The 22247-nt window shown below is 46.9% G+C and overlaps 1 protein-coding gene across 3 annotated transcripts in view; it reads left to right on the top strand.

Annotated features, from left to right (window-relative positions):
• The window catches only part of PLDP1 (phospholipase D P1), a 105079-nt gene extending 84457 nt beyond the window's left edge, over window positions 1-20622 (top strand). For all 3 annotated transcript variants that reach the window (XM_086794393.1, XM_086794391.1, XM_086794392.1), the window contains 4 exons: window positions 8389-8520; window positions 19756-19821; window positions 19993-20054; window positions 20147-20622. In XM_086794393.1, the coding sequence (XP_086650519.1) occupies window positions 8389-8520; window positions 19756-19821; window positions 19993-20054; window positions 20147-20366 (480 nt within the window). In that variant the 3' untranslated portion in view covers window positions 20367-20622. The remainder of the gene's footprint in view (window positions 1-8388; window positions 8521-19755; window positions 19822-19992; window positions 20055-20146) is intronic.
• Window positions 20623-22247: the final 1625 nt, after the last annotated feature.

Genomic DNA, 22247 nt, shown 5'->3' with positions numbered 1-22247 from the left:
GGGCGCTTAGTGTAAGTTCTAGTGACAATAGTTTAGCATTTTGTGTGATTGCTAAAGGTGTAGACAAACTCCTATGTAAGGTGGAAATCACTAAGGACTAGATTAACTGTTGGTAGAGTCTAGAAGGTGGACATTTAAGTGGTGTAGGTGGCAGAATAGTCGTGAGTGGTGTAGGTGCTGCACAAAGGTGTCGCATAGATATCCCTTCACGAGTCTTTATATTGATATAGTTATTTTTTGATTTGTAAGCTAATTTGAGTGATCCAAGTGGTCTTTGAGGACATGCTCTTGCACCTTTTGATCGTCTTCTATTGAGCTTGCCATTATGCTTTCTCATTATCCCTTTGATTAGTTGCTTAAGTTTGCTTAGTGCAATTTCTCTCTTTTATGCTTGGGCTATGCCTTGCTTTGTGAGTAGCTCAAGGTCATGCATAGAGGTTTCATAGTGAAAATGCTTGTGTTGCTGATTCACATCTGGTGGGTGGAGTTGGCATGTTGTAGAACCACGAAGGTTGGTGAGGAGCCACCATATGCGCATGGGCTAGCACACGGTGAAGATGGTCTTCACAGGATAGGTGAACCTCTGGATGGACTACTACCTAGCTTGGAGGGAGCAGGAGGGCATGAGGTTTGATGCGACAAGGTTGTTGGTTGTGAGGGGGAGGACCAGATTGCTCGGGAGGGATGGGATCAGGGGGTGGGAAGGGGGGGTTTGTAGAAACTGGGGAGGAGGGGAGGGGGAGGACCGGGTTACGAGGGAGGGATGGGATGGGGGGGGGGTGGAGGAGCGGATGTGGGGGGGTTTCTAGAAACTAGGGGGAGGACCGGGTTGCTCGGGAGGGATGGGATCAGGGGGCTGGAGGGAAGCGGGGAGTGGGTGGTGATAGAAATTGGGGAGGAAGGGAGGGGGAGGACTGGGTTGCTCAGGATCAGGGGGTTGGAGGGAAGCAGGGTGGGTGGGTGTAGAAACTGGGGAGGAGGGGAGGGGTCACCAAGGAGGGCTTAAGAGGGTGAGTCCCCTAGGGTGTTGAAGTGGTGGGATCTTGGACTATGGTGAGCACGGCCCTCGTGGTGGTTTTTTTTTTCCGCGGGGGGGGGGGGGGGGGGCGGGGGGGCGCTTTGCCACCAACTGCAGAAGTGCAACCTGTGATAAGATACTTTGATAAGCTCCTAAGCTCCTTGAGTGTTTCCAAATTGGGGGGGGGGGGGGGGGGGTGTGTTGGGGGGGTTGTCCCATCAAGCGTAGTCAGTGATGATGGGGTCGCCAACAAATACTTCGGTGTAGTGGCTAATACCTCAAGGTGCAAGATGGGAAAATCTCTCCCACATAGGCATGGACATCTCCATCTTGGCTGGGCGCAATCCTTGCTTTGGTGGAGGCTGCTTTTGGCAGTATGTGCGGGGTCTCTCTTCCATTGTTATGGGGGCCTGGGAAGGTGTGGAGGCATGGGTTCTTTTTTGTTTTTAGGAGAGGGGTTTGTGTGCGCGTGTGGGGTGGGGGTGTTGAAGGGTGCTATCTAGCAGAACCTTTAGGGGGAGGGGTTTGTGTGGGTGGGTTGGGTTGGGGGTGTTGAGGGTGCTATTTGGCGGAGTCTTTAGGGGTTGCTCTGGCTTGCATTGGAGGCAAATGACCGTAGGATTTGGCCCATCCGACGGCATATGTAACACTGGCCAAATAACTCAGAGAAGTCCACTTTTAATGTGATGGGTCGAGACGAGCAATCAAGAGTTGCCAATGGAGGTTTTGTGGAGGGTGGTGGAAGTGTTGGGAATCAAGGTCTTACCTGTGTGAACCCACTCATATAAATGTGGTAGTATGTTTGTGTGTAAGGCTATTAAGCGTGGTTCTGTGTGTGGAAGGCTATTAAGCCTGAATATGTGTTTGCGTGTGTGAGAAACCTCTAGCAAAGGACTAAACACCCACTTATTTTGTTGTAGGTGTGAGCCACCTCTTAAGAGGGGTATAAATAATATCTAGATATTTGTATGTGATGTGACATAAGTAGTGATGCCAGGAGGAGAACCTTTGTACTTATAAAAGGTACATGTACTTGATTGAAAATTAATCAAGTACATCATTTAGTCGTGTGAATCTCTCTGCATTTGCACTTTCCCTCTCTCTTACGAGATGTGGATATGCAAGAGATGGGCTTCTAGAGAGTGTCATAGGATGTCGGTCCCGTCACAGCTTTTGGCAGGTTCTTCTTAGAGGTGGGATCAGCACATGGGCTGGTCATCTTCAATGGGATGGCCCAATGGCCAGCCTCGGGTCACCTCACTTGCTTTCCTTATAAAGGAGGTTCCAGTAGGGTGGGTTATCTCATGGGCTCCCTGGCCTTGACCCGTTACATTCATGATTTCCATATCTCCCTGCCACCCCTTCTTGCCGATCATGCATTCCTCACCTTCTCCATAGCCATTTCTGTCCCCAAGCAGCCAGCCCTTAACCCCGGTTCATCATTCATTAAGGTACACTTTGATCATGCCCTTGATGGAGTCTACCAATCCAACCTTGATTCATACCTCTCAACTATTGATCTCTCAGCCCCCCTCTCTATTGTTACTACTCAGCTTTCTGACCTACACGATGCTGCCAGTAACTCTTTTCCCACCAGCCATCATTCTTCCTCAAAGCCCCTTGTGGATCCATGCCACACCATAGCTCGTATGATGAGGAATGCCGGGCAGTACGAAAGAGCATCCTCCAACACAAAGCATTGGGGCACATCACCGCCCTTCAAACGTGGAGGAGGTTCCAACGCTTCACTTGAGGGAAGAAGGCTTTTCTCATCAAATGAGAGGATGAGTTCTATCATTTGCTTCTTAGCAAGAATAGTGAGGAGGCTTGGAAGAAACGTCTCGAGCGCCAATCTCCTACTCCCATCAAAGACCCAACCGTTTGGCATAGGCATGCTCCAACCCTATACCAAATTCCCAACACCATTCCACCGAATCTATTGCCCTACCTCAGCCACATTGTTCACCATCGAAAACGTAACCAAAGCCACAAAAAAGATGAAGCCTGGCAAAGCCATGGACCACGAAGACCTCCTAGCTGAGAACATCTCCCATGTCTGTGATACCCTTGCCCCTTTCCTTGCCGATCTCTTTAACCTAGCCCTTTGCCAAGGCTTCCCACCCTCTTGGACCACCAACACCATTATCCCAATCCACAAGGCTGGGGACCCGCTTGACCCTAACAATTAGCGCACAATCATGATCGGTCACACCCTTGCTACAGGCTGGTTTTCGGAGAACATACTCTACACTTGATCACATTTCACTCCAAGGGCTATTATTGAGGAGGCCCGAGCAGGGGGGCGCAAGATTTGCTGTTGCTTTGTGGATTTCCTCAAGGCTTTCGACACTACACCAAGGGCCTGCCTCTTTCACAGGCTCCAAGAGCTCCACTTGCCAGAGTAGATGATTTGGGGAGTCATAACACTTCATGAGTCTGTAACAGGAAGAGTGAGAGTACCAGGAGGGCTGTCTGACATGGTGACAAGCACTATCGGGGTGAAACAGGGGTGCCCTCTCTCACCCACTCTATTTGGATTGTACATTGATGAGTTTAGTGATTTTATAGACAGATTAGGGGGTCCAGAAGCCACATTATATGTTATAGTGATACCTCTCCTCTTATGTGCCGATGACATGGTGCTGATTTCAGATTCGGTGGCTGGATTGCAACACTATCTGGAGGCTTTGCAGGCCTTTTGTGAGCAACGGGATCTTATAGTGAATCTGAGCAAGACCAAGGTTATGGTTTTTAACACATCGAGGCCTGCAGTGAAAGCCATGATGAGTGCCAGGAATTTTGTTTATGGGGGTTACACAGTGGAGGTTGTGGACTCATATGTTTATCTTGGAGTCACATTCACGGGACCCATTTTCAACATGAAACCAGCTACCTTGGCCCGCCTCACGAGGTGATATGCAGCCCTAGCCCGCCGCCTAGAGAGAGACTGTTTTCAGGCCCATTTCCAGGAGCCCAGTACAAAAGGGTGGTTCTTTGACACTCTGGTGACACCGGCAGCTATGTATGGAGGAGCATTCTGGGGACCAGACCTTGGGTGGATGGAGTGGAGTAAGGTGGAGAGGCTGCAGGTCATGATGTACTCGAGGATGATCAGAAGCGAACCATCAGTACCACACCAGGTTGTCATAGCAGAGTTTGGAGCTTTCCCCTTGGTAGTAGAGGCTCTCTTCCAGACAGTGACATATATAGAGCGGATCTACACCCTGGGCCATGATAGACTCCCACGCTTAGCACTTGAGTCATCACGGAGACTCGCAACAGATGGTCAGCCCACTTCATGATATGCTAGGGTGTTGAGATGGTTCCAGATACATGGTTTCCAGATTGACCACCTTCCACCCTTCAACTATAGCTTGGATGCCCCCTCTTGCCTCTCACATGTTAGGAGATTAACCGCCTCATATGAGCTGACCTCTCATGACTGGAGACCCATATCGCATGGCAGGCACCCGAGCAGCTTGGGACCAAGATGCAACTCTACAGAGAGGTTTTCCTATGGCTTACAACTGATGGCTTCATTCAGAAGCCTGGTTACCTATTCAGTCATATGCCACATGCCATGAGGATAGCTTAATCCGGGTCTCTTCACACAGGCTTAGAGTGGAGACGGGGAGAGTTGAGGGTATTGATAGAGTGGACCGCATATGCACACTTTGTTCCCTGCAGGTGGAGACTGAGGAGCACTATGTTTGCAGATTCCCGGTGTATTATGAGATACTTGGGAGATTCCACTGTTTGTTCAAAGAGGGTTTTGGGCCATTATCTAGACTCATTGACTATCCGGATCAGCATTGTCTTGGGCTGTACCTTTTGGAGTTGCGTAGACACAGGGACCAGGTGCTTGGATCACGCCAACGGTGTCTCGGCACAGATACCTCGCAGCCTCGGATCATGAGATTTCTCTCCCACATCCAGGAAGACTGCGTTGTCGGCTGAGAGAGGAACCCACCCAAGACCTCCCACCTCTCAGACGAGTCAGACAGTGCACACAGGAGCCTCTCCGTTTCCCCGGGGTTACCGTAGACCAGGCGTTTCAGATGCAGCAAGCTAGGCACACAAGACCTACTGGGTTGCATAGGTGCTTCGCCCGCCAGCTCCAAGTCCAAGAGATGCTGTAGCAATACAGAGATGCCCACACAGAACATGTGGACGATGCCCTTTACACAATTCGTGAGGATGATGATGAGACGTCTCCACCAGCCACCCTAGCTTGATGTTCCTTGGACCCTGGGTCATTGTGCTATTGTATTCCTGATGATGTGTTCTGGAGGATGCTACTTGTATTTGTAGCTAGTAGTCTTTTTCCAGTGTTTTATTTTTCTGTTTTACCAGGATCTTTGTAACACTTGGATACTTTGTAACACCTTTTTTGACTCAGAGACCCTAGTGGTTTTTTGAAGACTTTAATAAAAGTTTCCTCTCTCTCTCTCTCTCTCTCTTTGTCGAATGACATAGCCATGGCCATGTACCCCTTTAAGCCCCCATAGCCTGTCTCACGCTTCTCCAAAACCATTAATTGGTATCAGAGCCTAAGTCATCTCTACCTGTATTCAGGCCCGACGGCTGCACCAGCTGCGCATATGCCCTACTAATGCTGTGCGTGTGAGCTGCCCCTACTCACACCCCTTCTTTGCCGTTGCTGCTGTACACCCCTCTTTGATGCAGCCGTCTGCTGACCTACGCCACTTGCTGTCTCCCATATAGCCATTGCTCAGCCCAACTGTGTGCCAGTTAACGTCTGCTGCTGTTGACTGACAGCTGGTTGTTTTACTACCCGCCATTCTCCACCAGAGCTGCTGCCCACACAGAGCAGCCGTACCAGCTGCTAATGCTAATGCTGAAACTTTTGCCGCACCCCCCTATGTGAGGTAGTAGCTACTGGTTGTCAGCATGAAGAGAAGAGCCTGGATCAAAAAATTAGATTTGGGGCTTTTCAAAATAAAGGTGAAAAACATCTAATTAGGACCTTCATGTCTTGCAAAATTTAGGGTTTTTTCAATTTCTGCAAAAGCCTACTTAATCGAAGCATGAATCTCAACTCCCCCAACATTTTTCGAAATTGACGGCATATATCAAGCATTGGAGAGTTGCTACAACACCTAATATATGGGAAACTCTAATTTTTCCGGGGTGTAAGATGAAAAATCTGTTCTGTGTAATGATTCAACCTTTGAGCCACCAAATGAGCAGGCGAAGTTGGTATCAAGGGGTGGTGATCATAAATGTGGTATCACAGAGCACAAATGTGTGTTGTCATGTGTATGTCAAATGTCTATGTGTTTGTTCAAGGGCTTTTTAAAGTCCAAGTTATGTGTTGTTTTGTGTGTTGTTTTCTGTTGTGAGTCTATGACCTGATCCTGAGTGTACTCTACCCTTGGGATCCCATAACTGGTATGAGAAACTATGAGCCTAGAATTATCCTTGACACAATATGAGGTAATCCCTTGAGGAGGGGGGGGGGGGGATTCTGAAGACGTTAATATATCATTTCATTTCATTTCATCTCTCTCTCTCTCTCTCTCTCTCTCTCTCTCTCTCTCTCTCTCATGACATAGCCATGGCCATTTACCGCTTCAAGCCCCTATAGCCTGTGTTTCACACTTCTTCAAAACCATTAGGAAGTTGAGGAGCCTAGTTACGGCTCAATTGTAGGGAGAATCTCATGATTGTATCATGATGGGCTCTACTCCAAACTCTATCTGCGAATACAACCTAACCGATTGTACGCTGTGCAAAAGGAACTCGACATTGGAGATGTACCCTTGTTTGCGGAGGAGGGAGGCTTGCAGTAAATCCTGAATTTGGTCTCTTGGAGCTCTACTGCTAGTGATTTTGCCAACGAGGGAAAGAGTTTATTGAGGACAATAGGAGTTGTAGGTCCATTTTTTATCAGGGGCAATTAAGGGTGGCCTTGTGAAACTGCCACTAGATCTCCGGATGGATACAAATGCACAAGAAAAAACATGTAGATTAGTTGATGGCGGCTCCTTCCCAACCATAGCTCCTGTGGAGCACCCTTGAGCCATGAGGCTAGGCTAATACCGCGACCATGTTCTGCACCAAAACTACGATGTTCCCTACCACAAAAGGCCACCTCTCCAAGGTGTTGGCTAGAACCCCTGAGCCATTAGGCTAGGTAGAGGCTAGTCAACACCACAACCATGTTCTACACTAAACTACGGCATCCCAATTCCCATACCACTGCAGCCCACCCCTCCGAGGTGTCGGGGCTAGAACCTAGGTCTAGGCCGCTTGGGTCATGACCCCATAGCACTTATGAGCCCTTAAGTCACTTACATAGGCATGGGGATCTTATAAGAAAGTAAAAGCTCACTTATTAATATTTATAGGTTTTCACACTATCCCATGTCCCTAAGTGCCCATAAATCTCTTATAATGTAAGTGTACCTACACTAGGGCTGCTCTAGGCATAAACCTAGCCTCAAATGTACAAGGAGTGGTTGCCATGATTGTCCTTGGGCGGCAAGAAGTGGTCAAGCAAAAACATTAAAGAGGAGGTGCAAAATCAAGAAATGGGTAAAACAGATGCTTTGGTAGATAAGAAAGGCAGAGAAGCAATGCATAGAGGCAGGAGAGCACAGGCAAAAAGGGGAGCAGGAGAGCAGTGCAGAGGGGTTGGGAATGCAGGAGGCAGCAGTGAAAAGGGGGATGGGGGTGGTAGGTAGCCAGTGCGTAGGGTCTTGAGACGGGGGAGCTAGCGATTGGGGTCACCTGATTGAAGGCTTCAGATTTGTTCCAGCGTATGGTTCTTGATGGAGGGTTGATAGATTCATGCAAGGATTGACACAGTCTGCATGGATGAATGGGATTCGGAACCAGGGGGCATAGGGGGGTGTTAAGGATTGCACCTGGTATCACCACATAGATTTTCCAATAAGATATTGCTCTTCGAACATCTTGCAATCTCTATCTTCGGTTGGAGGACTTGAAGCATGGTTCTCAGGCGGGCATTTTTGGTGATGTTTTTCCATTTTGGAGGCAATGGAACGAGTCAAGGAGAGCAATCAGCCCTTTGCAATTCTACCATTTGATTTGTGAAATTCATATGACCTTGTGGATTGGGCCCTCCCAGAGGGTGCAGGCTGAGGAATTGGTTCAAGAAAAACGGATAAGGGCTGTATTCTTTCCTCGACCTCTCAGCTCTTAGTACTATGTGGTTGGAGATTGGTTGAAGCCCCCTACTTACTGGTGCTGTAATTCCTCATTCACTAGACAGTTTCTCTGCACAATGGTTTTTATTATGTTTGGAACCTGATTTTAGGATATTTATCTTTTCAAAACAGTCAAATGTAAAGGTTTTTTGGATTTACATTCACATGATATTTCAGGTGGCTGTTGTTATTGAAGACCGAGAGTTCGTTGACTCTTACATGGATTGCAAGCCTTGGCAAGCCGGAAAGTTTGCCCATTCATTGCGGATGTCATTGTGGGCAGAGCACCTGGGTCTAGCTCAATCAGAGGTCTCTCTCTCTCTCTCTCTGTGTGTGTGTGTGTGTGTGTTGCATTTTGATCTTTAATGGAAGGCAAATCTTATGCAAGGTGGCAGCATACACAGTTGAGTATGACCATGCTTGTGTGTGAAGTTTCTGTGCATGTTTGCAGTTTTTCTGGAGGACATTGACTTGAGTCTAGATACTTAAAGATTGAAGAGGCTAGGGTTGATCAAGGAAGAATTTGAAAGCCTTGTTTAATTAAGGCGAAAAACACACTTGATTGCAATTAACTAGATTCACTATAAAATGAGGATGGGAGTACATCAATATATAGCTCAAAAAGAGCATCCAAATCCAAATTTCTCCCCCCTAATATCTCCATCAAATCTCCTATAATCACTCTACCTGCCGATGATTCTCTCAATCAGCCCATGTGGTCACATCCACAAGACATCTCCATTGACAAGGCATAACTGGCCTATACCTTTTTTAGAAGCCGCAAGCCTGTAGATGAAGAGGATGACCTTGAAGATCCCTCATAAGAAGGCAATTAGAGAAGAACCTAGCCTTCTAGAGAAGAAGGTTTGCAAGCCGATGAGGCCCACTCTTCTGGCAGTTTGGGTGACAGAGCAAATCCCCATGATAAAAATCCAACCTTGGCAGCAGTGAGTGATCCCGAAGCCACCCCACCTACTGTTCTGCCCTATCCAAACCAACACCCCACCCACCGCTTTACCCTGTTCAAACCAACACCCCACCCATAACCCTGTCAAACCTTCTTCATCCATATTCAACCCCCATCCTCGAGCTTCTCTCTCAACTTAACCACCAATTACCCGCATCCATAAGCCTGCATCATTTCTTACATCACTTGGAATCTACCCTTTCACATTCATCCTTACAAATAACCTTTGAACAAGGCTTTACACAATTCTATCAAACTCTAAGTTGCATACTCCTTTTCAAACACAACACCGTCCATCACCACATTTTTCGTCTCCCCCTTGGTGAAGAGTTTCCCTTACGTTGGTGCCTGCTAGAGTCCATGTTTCGAGTTCCTGACTCAAACGGACCTCCCTAGTGCCTTAGGTCTATGAACTTGGCCACCCTCACTGACACACAAGGTAGGAGCCATGCTCTACACATTTACTCGTCCATGACGATCCCGAGAGCCCAAACTAGCTCTCCATACACCTCAAAGCACATGTTTACAACTATTTGGATAAGCAATCTAGGCAGAGCACCCATTCAAACTCACACTTCTCTTTCATCACACAAAATCCTAAAAATCGAAGCCTGAAAATGATAGATGATATATTGATGAATGCCAATGACACTGATGCAGCCGTTAGGATCCATCACCAAAGAGTTTGTCGTAAAAGATGCATTGTAGGGCCCAGATTAATATGTTAATCACCGTAGTGATGTCTTTTTGTACTCCTATTTTGTGCATGCGAACACCCTCTTGTTTTGGGGTGGTGTGAATAAAAACCTTATGGATATGGACGCCACCCTTACTGTTTGAATTTCAAGTGCGCACCATGCGGAGGTTGATCTGCTGCAGAAGAAGTCTGGATATAGTCGCTTGTTTCATCACGCTGTTGACTGCTGCAGAGACTGTGAGACAACCCAAAGAATGGATGCACAGGTTAGAAGAGCTGAAAGATGCTGAAATCAGTGCCACCAGAGAAAATATCAAGCTGATGAATATGGTGAGTATTTTGAGCTTCACCTACACTTCCAGTGGCACAGGTGACTGTGTGAATGGGGTGCTGCTGCTACTTTTAACTGCATGGATCTGCTGGTGTGGAGGTCCCCTGTAACATGTGGAAGCTTACAGATGAGGATTATACTTTGATAAATACTTTCAGCCCTTGGTTCTTGATGATGAATAGCACAATGTAGAGAAGCTAAGAGTTTAGAGAGAGACAGAAGACAGAAACACAGTATTGGGTCCCAAATACCCTATGGAGGCCCCCCCACTACATATGGTGTATTTGTTTTATTGAATGTGTAGAATGTGCCATGTAAACCTCAGCTCGTAAAACAAAACAAAACAATGTGTAGAATGGCAGTCTGCTAAATAGCCTGGACAGAACTGACGTGACTTGGACAGCTCCCTTGGTTGAGATATCCTTCAGCTTGAAGACTAATCCCTTGATCTACACCTTTCCACCTTGCTTTGGCCCTTCACTGGACTTGTCTAGAGCCCTGGACTTTCAGCAATTGGAGAATATGAGATGGTTTATGACTCTCGCTGCCCCATGCTTACATAGGCCTAAAACATGCTGGTGAGTCACTCAAAAGAGGTTGTCGGCCTGTTTATTTCAGCACACAACTTGTCAATTCAGCATTTAATGTGGATCTTTTCCCGCGTGTGACAGTATGCTGCTGGCCGACTAATTGTAGCTGGCTGACGGGGCATGTAGCTGGCCGACTATGCTCCTGGGGTTCAACAAGGCTGTCCCAAGTGCCTTACAGGGTGGCCTAAGCCCTAGGTGATTATTCCTTTCCATGGCTGTCCCTGAGACAGACTCCTACAGGCATACCTATCCTTGGTGCCCGTGCATCTGGTTGGCCACCTAATAAATGCCTGGTACTCTACATCATTCGAGAGGGTGACAGACGTGGGATATGCATTGACCTTCATGTGCAGGACATGCACACCTTATCATGAGCCTCTACAATGGATCCCTGGCTGACTTGTCCTAGACAGGGGCTCACAAAGGGCAAGTTACCACTCTAAGACCTGCACCTGCTATACAAATATGGCCACATGGCATCCAAGTGTGGGACGCACGTGACATCCCCTTCTGCTTAACTTGACGGAAGCTGCATAGCCTCCAAATAGTCCATCAATAATGCTGGATAAGTTCTTGTCGAGCCAAATTGCTTCATGTGTCCCTTGGTCCCGAAACTTTGCGAGGAATTGACGCCCCCTATGGCCGGATCCATGCTTGAAGCGGTGTTAAAGGATCTGTTCTCGAACCATCACTTTGGCTTTGTCGGATATCAAGTTCTGGTTCATCTTGGACATCTGTGGGAGGAGGTCCGTAGTAATGCTTCAACCAACCAACAGGAAACACATCATGCATGGTCCAACTAGAAGGTCTCCCTCCTTGCTGGCATCAAGTAGCTCCTCCTACCCTCGGATGGGAGGACGCAACCCTTGGAGCCCTGTCCCCTGAGCGGAGAGAAAACTACTCATGGCCTAAACAGAAATAAGTAGGGTGCTCGTGGACAGCCCTGTCGGACCGAGCGAGAGCGGAAATCTGTTGCCTTTGGCTCGGTGAATGAGAACGTGGTTGTGTGAAGCCGAGTAAAGTCCAGAAACACCTCACACCCACTTCTCTGGGAATCCCATCCTGCACATCATCTCCTCCTACAGGCTGCTATCTCAAAGAAATCGCTGGTGACCTTGTCTCTTGCCTGGGTCGAAAAGGAGGCTCTGGCATGGTATTTGTACTCCACCCTTCGCTCCTCGATAGAATTGAGCTCTGTACCAACTGGGCCTCAATCCATGGGCTATCTTGTGAACATCTCCTGAAGGTGCTACAAGGAAGAAAGGCTCCTATGGATGCTCCTCTCCTTCTCTCAAAAGCCAGCCAATCTGCTCTGTGCTATCTCTTGTAATAAACTGCTGATCTCTCCAAGGCTTGCTTCCAAGGCACACCTGCGGCTGATCTTGAGTGAATGTCCAACCTCTCCCAAATCTCCTCTATCATGCTACGTATCTTGGAGTTGTGTATGAGGCTGTTAGGGATCCGGATGCTCAAATGTTTGTCTTGCCTCTAGGGATAAAATAATTGGTGCATGATCGGAGAAAGTAGTGCCTGCCAGAATACCAATCGTGCCACCACGTCCACAAGCCTAGTCATCTACATAGAACCGGTCTAATCTGGACAGGTTAGGGCTTGTACTCCTCTCGGATCTTGAGAAGCACAGACTCTCGAGGTTAAGACCATACTCCGGTAAATGCCAAGGGTCCTGTCCCATCAAAGCCAAAATCAACTTCTCCCAAGCCGAGTACTTTGTGCCAGAAACTGTAGCCATGCCACCTCTGAGTCTTTCCTCACTTGACTCTTAACATGTTGAAGTCTCCACCCACACACCACAAATCCGCCTGTGGGAGGGACTCGCAAACTGTACTCCAGAAAGTGGATCTGCTGCTTGTGGCATTCGGCACATATACGTTTAGAAGGCCCACTCTGTCCTCTCCAATCTTGATGGTCACCCACTGAGCTCTCCCAGTGACAATGATGCTTGAGTCAACTACTGTAGCAATAAGCTGTTCGTTGATGGAAATGCTTACTCCACCTTGTATTCTAGAGGGTCTAAAAGCATGGGGCCAGAAGGTGTAACTCATGCCTGCAGGAGCTTCCCGTAGCAGCAGGTACACCCCTTTGAAAGATGATGCTCCTGGAGGAAGAGAATGTCGATGGGCCCATCAACTATTGCTTTGTTAAGCTCCTCTCTAAGGATCCCGTGCCTTTAAATGCAGTGCGGTCCTCCCAAACCTTGAATGTTCCATGAAACAATCCTCATAACTAAGATCTGTTGGAGGCGAAACTGTCAGAATTGCCTTCCACTCGAAGAGTCTTGGGCGTGGGTTTTGACGGAGAGTAGTCACAATCTGTCTTGGGGCAAAGCCGCACCAGATGGGCATGAATCCTACCCTCCATGTGGAGCCACTCTTCCGAGCCTTGGAATATGCATACTCTGGGCTCCACCTGTCTCACAATGCAAGTATATGCAGGAGGGAGGAAGGGGTATTGCCACTGAAACATGAAGAAACACAAAAAGTAGCACCTCTAGGCTTGAGGACACCATCTCCCCCTCTGAATCTCTGTGGCTAGAGTAGGGTTGTTTCTCGTACCGGTACGAAACTATTCGTACCATACGGTTTGTACGGTATGGTACCGTACAATTTCGTATGGTACGATCCCCCCTCCCCCCCCCCCAAAAAAAAAACTTGAGAAAAAAATTCCAAATGCTCATAAAAAAACAGAAATCCTGCTTAACGAAGATCCCAAATGCCCGCAATACTTCGCAACTTTCGTGTCCGCTTAGTATTCCATATGGGGTTGTTGAGAGACCTAAAAAATCTGGCAAGGTAGACTGGTAGTGTGCACTTGATTGGTAGGATGAGAGAATCTTACTACATCACTTGGAGATCCTTGGTATAGGTAGGTCAGACAGTTAGATCCTCAAGTTGTGTACGAGGGAGAAGATTTGGACACGGCTATTTTGATTTACAAAGGAGTCCCTAAACCTATCACCCTAGATGCACTGCCCGTATTTGTGCAAGGATGGTCCCTTAGTCATAAACGCTACATTGGGAGACCTTTGGTATCGCATTACCCATGCAAGCTCTTCTTTGGAGACAATTGGGAGATCCAACTGGGAGAGACACATCTCCATGTTCTAGTTCCTCAAGCACTGAAGACTCCAGACACGCCACCCCCCCCCACCTTTCCTCACATTCACGACCCTGTATTTTTCTCTGGACAGTATGCAGGTGTGCATGGGGACATGGTGGACAGTGTGAATGGCATCGGTTTGGAAGTCAAAAAGGACTCAAGGTTTTATAAAGGTCCCTTTTTCACAACCCCATGTTAAAAACCTTTAAAAACTTGATAATACCTTTTTATGAAAGAAAACGTGTCCCATATGCTGGGGGCCACGTGTGAGCTCTTCTAAAAAGGGACTGGCGGGCTGCTGCAGGTTCCTTCTTTATGGGTGAAAAAGCAGATGGCTGCATGCGCCTTTCTGGTTGGTGAAAAAGTAGAGCGCCTCTTCATGGCTGGACTGCACTTACACGCTGGACAGCACTTATAGGCCGGCTGGCTGGACTGCAGAAAACAGAGGGCTGGATGCGCTTCTCTATTGGCTGAACAGCAGGAGACAGGCTGCAGCAGAGAAGTGTGTGTGTGTTCTTCCTGGTTGGGCAGAGGCAACCAGGAGGATGTACTTTCTCTTACCCTCCCTTGCTTGCTATGAAACGCCAGCAGCACTGGTGCTTTTTGGAGGGGGCGTGTTTTTGCAGAAGGTAGGGGGCTGGTTTCTCTGGACATACAGGTGGCCAGGGCTGGTTCCTCATGAACATAGACATCATGCCGATGGCGTTCAACTGATGGAACTTTCAGCTTCTCTTTGCTTTGGTTCAGGATTGTTTTGGAAAGGATTTATGGATTGTTTTGTGGCAGTGCATGTTGCTACGAACATGAGCAATTCCGAGGCTTTTTAAAGACTGTTTACAGGCTGTTTTGCTTGGCTGCAAGTACACAGTGTACATGGGTTATTGGCTGCAAGTACAAGGTAACCTGGTTATGTTTCTTGGCATGGGAGCGACGCAAGCTCTCATGGGTGCATACCCATGGAGCAGATTGCTTTCTTCCTGCTTGGAAGGGACAAAAGGGACCTGCAGTTTTGGGCATACCTATGTAACATAGTTGTGGGGTAGAATACAGCCAGACATATTTAGTAAGAGCTCTCGCTTTTGTTTGTGTGTTGTGTTGGCACGACATTTGAGTATGTGCCGAGAATGTTTTCAAGTGGAAACTGGACATGGGTTTCATGCTGGGCCAGATAGATGTTTCATGGGAAAATGGGTCACCCAATGCTTACTGAAACAGGTCTTTGTTTCATGTGGAAACATGTATTTGGGTTTCTCTAGGACATAGGTCACATGTAGGTAGCGGTCACAGGAGTGGACACATGTTTGGTATAGCCTTGTTTTACTGATTAGACAGGGGTTCGGGAGTCCATGACAGAGATGGTTAGTACCCTTGGAAGGTAGAGAGGGAGTGTACAGGTGTGTCTACTGTATGGTATGCTGTGCTGTGATGCGAGTTCTCTTTTGGGAAACAGTTTGGGAGTCTTTCTTGTGATGCAGAAGCACTGAATGTGTCAGGGTGTGTTGTTGTTCATAGGGTGAGAGGCTATGGATGGTTGTGGCAGCCGTGATCATGGGAGAAAGCTTCTGTATGCAAGACTCCATGTGAAAGAGTCTTTTGATGTGAACAATGGCTGGACTTGTTTGTGGAAGCCGAGTGGACAAGAAGCCATGATGCAGGGTCTTTGCAGGCTTCTAAAGTTCTACTGTGACGGTTGAGTTTTCCAGCCTTATTGTAATCAAAGCTCATATAATCAATTAAAGAAATACCGCAAGGGGCGCCACTGTGTTTTGGGCCAATTGGTGTTTGTGTACTGTTTGCAGGAGCACTCTAGCTCCCCCTATTTGTTTTCCTTTTCCAGATCTTCAAAGGTGTTGAAGTGTTATGTGTGTAAGTTTGTTTTTGCACCACCCTTTGGTTTCGTCTGAAGACCTAGGCCGGTTTACAGAAGCTCCATAGTTTGTTAGTGTTAAAAAAAAACCGGTGATACATAGATCATGCAAATGGTGTGAGAGCTCTATGGCTTACCCGTGAGTAGCATCAGACATCAACTCCGTGCTCCAATCCGTCTTGGGTGCTGCACTCAAGGGGAGGAGGAGATCATCGCACCACTGTCTGGGGTGGAAGGCCTAGAGTGATGTAAGACCACGCACATACGAATGGAAGCCACCGTCTCCTTCTACAATACCGGCTCCTTCGACAATATCGGCTCCTTCGATAGGAAGGCATCGCAAGAAGGTGTAGTCAACACGTTGCCCCGACACTCGAGGGGGGAAGGGGGAGGGTGGTCTGGCGACTTTGGAGGGAGAGCCCGCATCGGAGAGGCATCTCTATTGGCTCTGTGAAACGGTGGATCAAACTAGTCTACTGCCTTCGCCCCAGGTCAAGCGCAGTTGGAGGGCGGCAGGAGTGCTCTGGTGAGGTGGAAACCGAGGGGGGAGGGGGGGGTCGAAGTTGGGGCAAAGGGAGCTATAGGGGAGAAAGCCAGGGTAGAGAGCGGGGGCTGAGGTGGGGGGTCGAGAGAGGGAGGGAGGTAGGGCTACGAGGCGGGGCCCGCCAAAGGCTCTGAAGGTCAAAGAACCTCGTGGTAAACTGAGTGTCTGGAGTGGGATAATGATGAGGCAACGATCACCAGAAAGGGGGGGCTGGAGGCGGATTCCTCAAGGGGACCAAGGGGCATCACCATCGAGGGGCTGCTGAGATAAATGCTCGTAATGGTTCTCTGACAAAACCGTATCCTCCTATGTCTTGGCGGCGCAGCTTTGCTCTGGAAGTCAGATGGTGGTGCCACCTTGGGCCAACGGTCTACCACTCTCCTACACCGGGATCGATCGAGGCCGAGCTGTGATGCTCTGATGTTTGGAGGCCGGTACCCCCCCACCCCCCTAATGAGAATCTGAAACAGGAAGAAGGGGGGGGGGGGGGGGGGGGGGGGGGGGGGGCTCTCTTGGACTGACGGCGAGGACAAGCTCTAGCAAGATGTCCCATCCGTCGGCAAATGTAGCATTGGCTTGGGAGGCCGGAGTACTCAACTCTGCAGAATAGGATCTCCATAGAGGCAAGGAAGCAATATGGCATGAGGGATTGACTCTGGAGAGGCTATGCAGATACAAAGGGATGGAATCCTAGTCGTCCAAGCTAGAACCCAAGCAGCGGTTTTTTTGGGGGGGGGGGGGGGGGTGTAGTAATTCCATCACTCTCCCAATAACACCACCTATCACCAGGAGGAGAGGAAGGTATTCCTTCTTGAGACCAGGAAAGCAAATTGTTACGAGAAAGCTTGAGATGCTAGCTAGAGGGTTGGACGTTGGGTTGAAGCCATGCTGCTACCTTGCAAAGAAGGCTTGGGCCGACACAGTGCGACGGGGCTTAGCTGCATGACTTTGTCCAATGTTGTAGGTGAATCAAACTCTGTGTCATAGTAGGGATGAATATCAATGATCTTTCTAGGCTCGCCAAGAAGGCTTACTTGTAACAGATCCCTAAACTGTCCACACGCCGGGTGTCTACTCACAATCTTGTAGGCCAAGGTGGAGGCCTCCAAAGATGTGGCTATCGAAGTGAGGAGCTAGAGGTCTGCTTTAGAGAAAGAGAGGCAAGGGACTACTGCCTCATTCGGGGATGATAGAGCGACTGCCATGGAGTCCTCATGGACGTTCGAAGACCAGAAGATGCCGAATCTTTAACGAAAGAGAAACCTACCTAAAAGTTGACAGCATTTGACTAGGGAGATGAAGTAAAGGATTGGGAGGCGTGGATGGAAGGGGAAGTGAAAGGAGGAGAGGTAGAAGCACGGAATTTAAGGAGGGTGGGCGGTGCCCGGGAGGAGGGGAGAGACTCAAAGGAGGCGGAAGGAGGTGCAGTGGAGGGGACTGGGGGTGGTGCACAATCGGCGGGCTGTGTAGGTGGGCGATGGAGGGCAGTAGACAGAAGTGGAGCAATGGCGGGGGGTTGAGGCGAAGGAGGGAGGCAAAGTGGAAGGAGAAGGCAGGGATTGGCGTAGACAGGCAACATTAGCGCGAAGGAAGGGGAAGTGGGAGATAAGGGCGGGGGAGGCGGAAGTGCTGGCGAAGGTGATGGAGGGACAGAGGGAGGGCGATGGCGGTGGCGGCATATGCGCATTAGAGGAAGCTTCTGCAGGCTCAATGTCCACCCATTTTAAATGAATGTGAACGTAGCTACAAAGGTTATAAACGTTACAAAACGTTTTAATAACTAATACAAGAGTTTTTGAGTGCACTTACCACGTGTTCACAGGCCACAAAACACATAAGAATATAGGGCAATCGCATAGTTCCATGGGTGGGCGTCCCATGCCTATGAACTAGACATTCATAGCAGGCAAACACACAAAAAGAGTTCATGCGAAAACAGTTTCAAGTATGCAAACATGTATGCATGTGCACTTTGTCATGAGCAAATTTCTTGGATATGGAACAAGTACATCACTAGCATTTTTGGATACAGACCTGGCACATCGGAAATCGTAAAACTGGGATACCAGGCACTCCGGTCCACAAATGCGCCATAAACATGTGCAAGAAACTGAGATCCCGGGTACTTGGATCCACAAACTAGCCACACATGGGCATGTAAAAAATTGGAGAGAACCATTGGTGAGAAGAGGATTGGAGGAAAAAGAAGAGCTCCTTCATGATAATGTTAATGATATGAGCACTAAGCTCATTTGAAAGCTTCAACATGTTGTAGTGGTGTCAGAGCTTTGCCTTTTGGTGAAGAAATTCAGCCAAGAAAAAAAAATCTCGTGTGGTTGGTTTATAGATGCCGGTAGCACTCCCCATTTTGGGGTGTCTCCTGTCCCTTGAAGGACAGTTGGCTCCACCTAATCTCAACACAATCAAGCTGTACTGTAGCTAGAGAGACACCACGTTGAATGTTGCTACTTGCTAGATCTCCTACTGCAGCTTCATGCTGCTTCTCAATGCTGAAATCATATGGCTCAAAGGTCCCATACTTGTCCAGTTCATAGAGAGCCCTAAGCTACCTTTCCTTACATCACTTGGAATCTACCCTTTTAAATTCATCCTCCTACAGATCACCTCTTCTCCCAAATAACCTTGAAACAAGACCCTTTGTCACGACGTGGGACATATTTTGGGCACAACGTGAAGGCATTTTATGATATTCTTAACGACTTTTTGTGGCCTAAAAAGGGTTGGCTGACCTGATGATGACTTGGTATGAAAATCCCTGCAAAAGGGCAAGTCAAGGGTGATTCCAAGCTTTAAAAGACACAGGTTGGAGAGCCAAGACCAAGGGCATGCAGTCATATCATCTGGATAAGCCAAGTACACCTCCAAATCAGCATTTTGCATTGATGCGCAGTGGAGGACAGTAAGCTATAGTTCATGCATGGCATTCTGGGCAGCCAAGACCAGGGGCATGCAGTCATAACATCCGGATCAGCGAAGTACACCTCCAAATAAGCGTTTTCCATTGGTGCGGAGAGGACAGTAAGCTTCAGTTCATGCATAGCATTCTGGGCTTAGATCTCATTTGGATCTTTGGCAATCATTGTAATTCCTCATTCTTTTAGTAATATATGGTAGGAGTAGGTTAGGTAAAGAGAGTCTCTCCCTTCTCCTTCTCTCTATTTCTGTGTGTCATCATGCGTATGTGATTAGCATTAATCTTTATTGCTTAGCGTTGAGCATAAGTTATCATGCTTCGGCATAGTTAGCATGTTACAGTTTAGGCGTTAAAATTCTATCAAACTCTAAGGTGCATACTCCCCCTCAAACACAACACCGTCCATCACCATAATTTTCAACATAGATCTGTGCTGTTGTGAAACTGAGATTTCATGTACGCTTTCCTTATTTTGTTGTGTTAAACCTTCTTGCAGAATAACGTGTTGATGGATCCTATTTGTGAGACAACATACAAACACATATGGATGACAACTGCGCAGGTGCTTTCTCTCTCTCTCATCATGTTTTGTCCATCCCGTGTAATGGTCATTCATTAATGCATTATCATGTTTTTATTAATGGAAAATGAAGTTCGGAAAAGTTCTCAGAATCATATCGTTTCCTTTTGGTTCCATTCAGACATTTAACAACATTTTGGGTTTTGGGTTCAGACAAACACGATAATTTATGACAAGATTTTTGGATGTATACCTAATGACTCTATTCACTCCAGGTAAATCTCCCATGTCTAGTGTACAAATCCAGTGATATTTGTTGTGTTCCATTGGTTTGCTTATCGTCAATTGCATCAATGTTAATGTGCAGGACAGCATTGAGACAGGCATTGGCCAAGGAGAAGGAAAAGCTTGGGCACACTACAATCGACTTGGGCATGGCTATCATGGAAGAGTCCCCTGTGGAGTTGTCTGTTAGTTCTATACGAGGACTGCTCGTGCGCTTTCCCTTGCAATTCTTACAAGAGGAAGATCTCAGGCCTGTGTTTAAGGAGAGTGAATACTATGCTTCAGCCCAAGTTTTCCATTAACCAAGTGACCTTGTGTAGTGTATCATTATAGCTCATTCTTTTTATTCTTTGAGAATGTTGATCTTTGTGCCTGCATTGTGCTCTTATGGGCAGCTCCTTCCGAAGGAAGGTTGAGATTGTGTATCAATAATCGATTCTTGATCCAGTCTTGAACAGCTGGATCATGAATGTGTAAAAAATTACAAGGCAAATCACTGAGAGCCAGTTTGTATGCAAGTAAAATTGCAATTACAAGGCACGTGTCTTTAGTTTCAAATGAATCTTTCTTGTCAAATTATCGCCCATTATTATTAATGAAAAAGTCAGCTAGCCACCTTATTGAATTACCAACAATCATGGACTTGCTATGCCACCACATTTGTGTTGCTTCCAAATGACATAATAATCTCCTTGGTTCCAAATGACAAAAATAATCTCCTCCACATTTTTTTAGTGTGGTGCACCCACATTTATATTTTGTGTAATTATTTATCTATTGTGACACTTGACATGACAAGAAAGATCGACTGCGGGCATGTGCCCACACATTTGTTTATTTATTACTGTGTAATTATTTATCTACTATGACTTTTGACAAAAGTTGGCTGCATTTAAACTCTTCAGTTACATGGGTTTTGTTTGAAGCTCTTAAGAGTTATTGATGTGTATTTTGAGTAACTACCAGAAAATCTTTACCAATTTTTGAATTGTTGAAGATGAAAATACTTGCAAGAATCCCTAGCCCTCACATGTACTTGATTATTTCTATCATATAAAGCATTATTTAACTAACAGCCTAAGGAGTCCCACTTCTTCACAATGCAGAGAGAGAGAGAGAGAGAGAGAGAGAGAGAGGTTTTTAACTGCATTGAAGTTGTAAGCTTGCAGAAGGCCAAGCTTCGAGACCCGTTGCATAACATGAAGACCTTTCTAGTCTATTGTCTAGCAAAAGGAAACTCTCAAGAAACATCTGTCTTAACACTTTTATTATCTGTATGATGTTTATGTGCTTGACCTTGGCATGCATTAACTTTGTGTGTGTGTGTGTGTGTGTGTGTGTGTGAGAGAGAGAGAGAGAGAGATTGAAATGTAATACTTATGGTAGTGATAATGTACATGAGAGTGACCATCATAGTAGGCCGCATGTGTGTGTGTGAGAGAGATTGAAACGTAATATTTATGGTAGTGATAATGTACATGAGAGTGACCATCATGGTAGGTGTGTGTGTGTGTGAGAGAGAGAGAGAGAGTATACATACATATACCCATATGTGTGTGTGTCCTTGCATGTTTGTTGCCTTTAAAGTGTGATGAATGGTTATGAGGGGTTGTGATTTGAATGGCATGTATTTTATTAGTTTGTGTGTGTGTGTGTGTGTGTGTGAGAGAGAGAGAGAGAGAGAGAGAGAGAGAGTACGTACATACATATATCCATGTGTGCGCGTGCCCCCCGTGTGAGACTTTTTTTTATTGAAGGTGAAAGTATTTTAAAATGTTTTAGTAATCTGAATAGGAAGTGTGTGTGTATGTGTGTGTTTGAGAGCTTTTTTATTGAAGGTGAGTTTTTTAAAATGTTATAGTATGAATAGCAAGCGTGTGGGTGGGTGGGTGGGTGAGAGAGAGAGAGAGAGAGAGAGAGAGAGATTGGTTTCACTTTGTGTGTGCGTGCGTGTGTGTGGCTTGTTTGTTGCCTTTAAAGTGCGATAAAAGGTGGGATTAAGATTTGAATGGCATGTATTTTGTATGTGCGTTAACTTTGTAGTATGCATTATGCTATATGTTTTGTATAGTAGGTTTATAAGAATCCAAGTTGCACTTACACCTAGGGGGAGTGAGGAATAGTAAGTGCAACTTCTTTATATTCATGGTTAGGGTGTTAGAAAGACATATTTTACTATCTTA

This window comes from Cibotium barometz, chromosome 60, assembly GCF_041138505.1.
Source record: "Cibotium barometz isolate CiBa-2024 chromosome 60, ASM4113850v1, whole genome shotgun sequence".
In the NCBI taxonomy this organism is placed as follows: Eukaryota; Viridiplantae; Streptophyta; class Polypodiopsida; order Cyatheales; family Cibotiaceae; genus Cibotium; species Cibotium barometz.
This window is presented reverse-complemented; position numbering and strand designations above follow the sequence as displayed.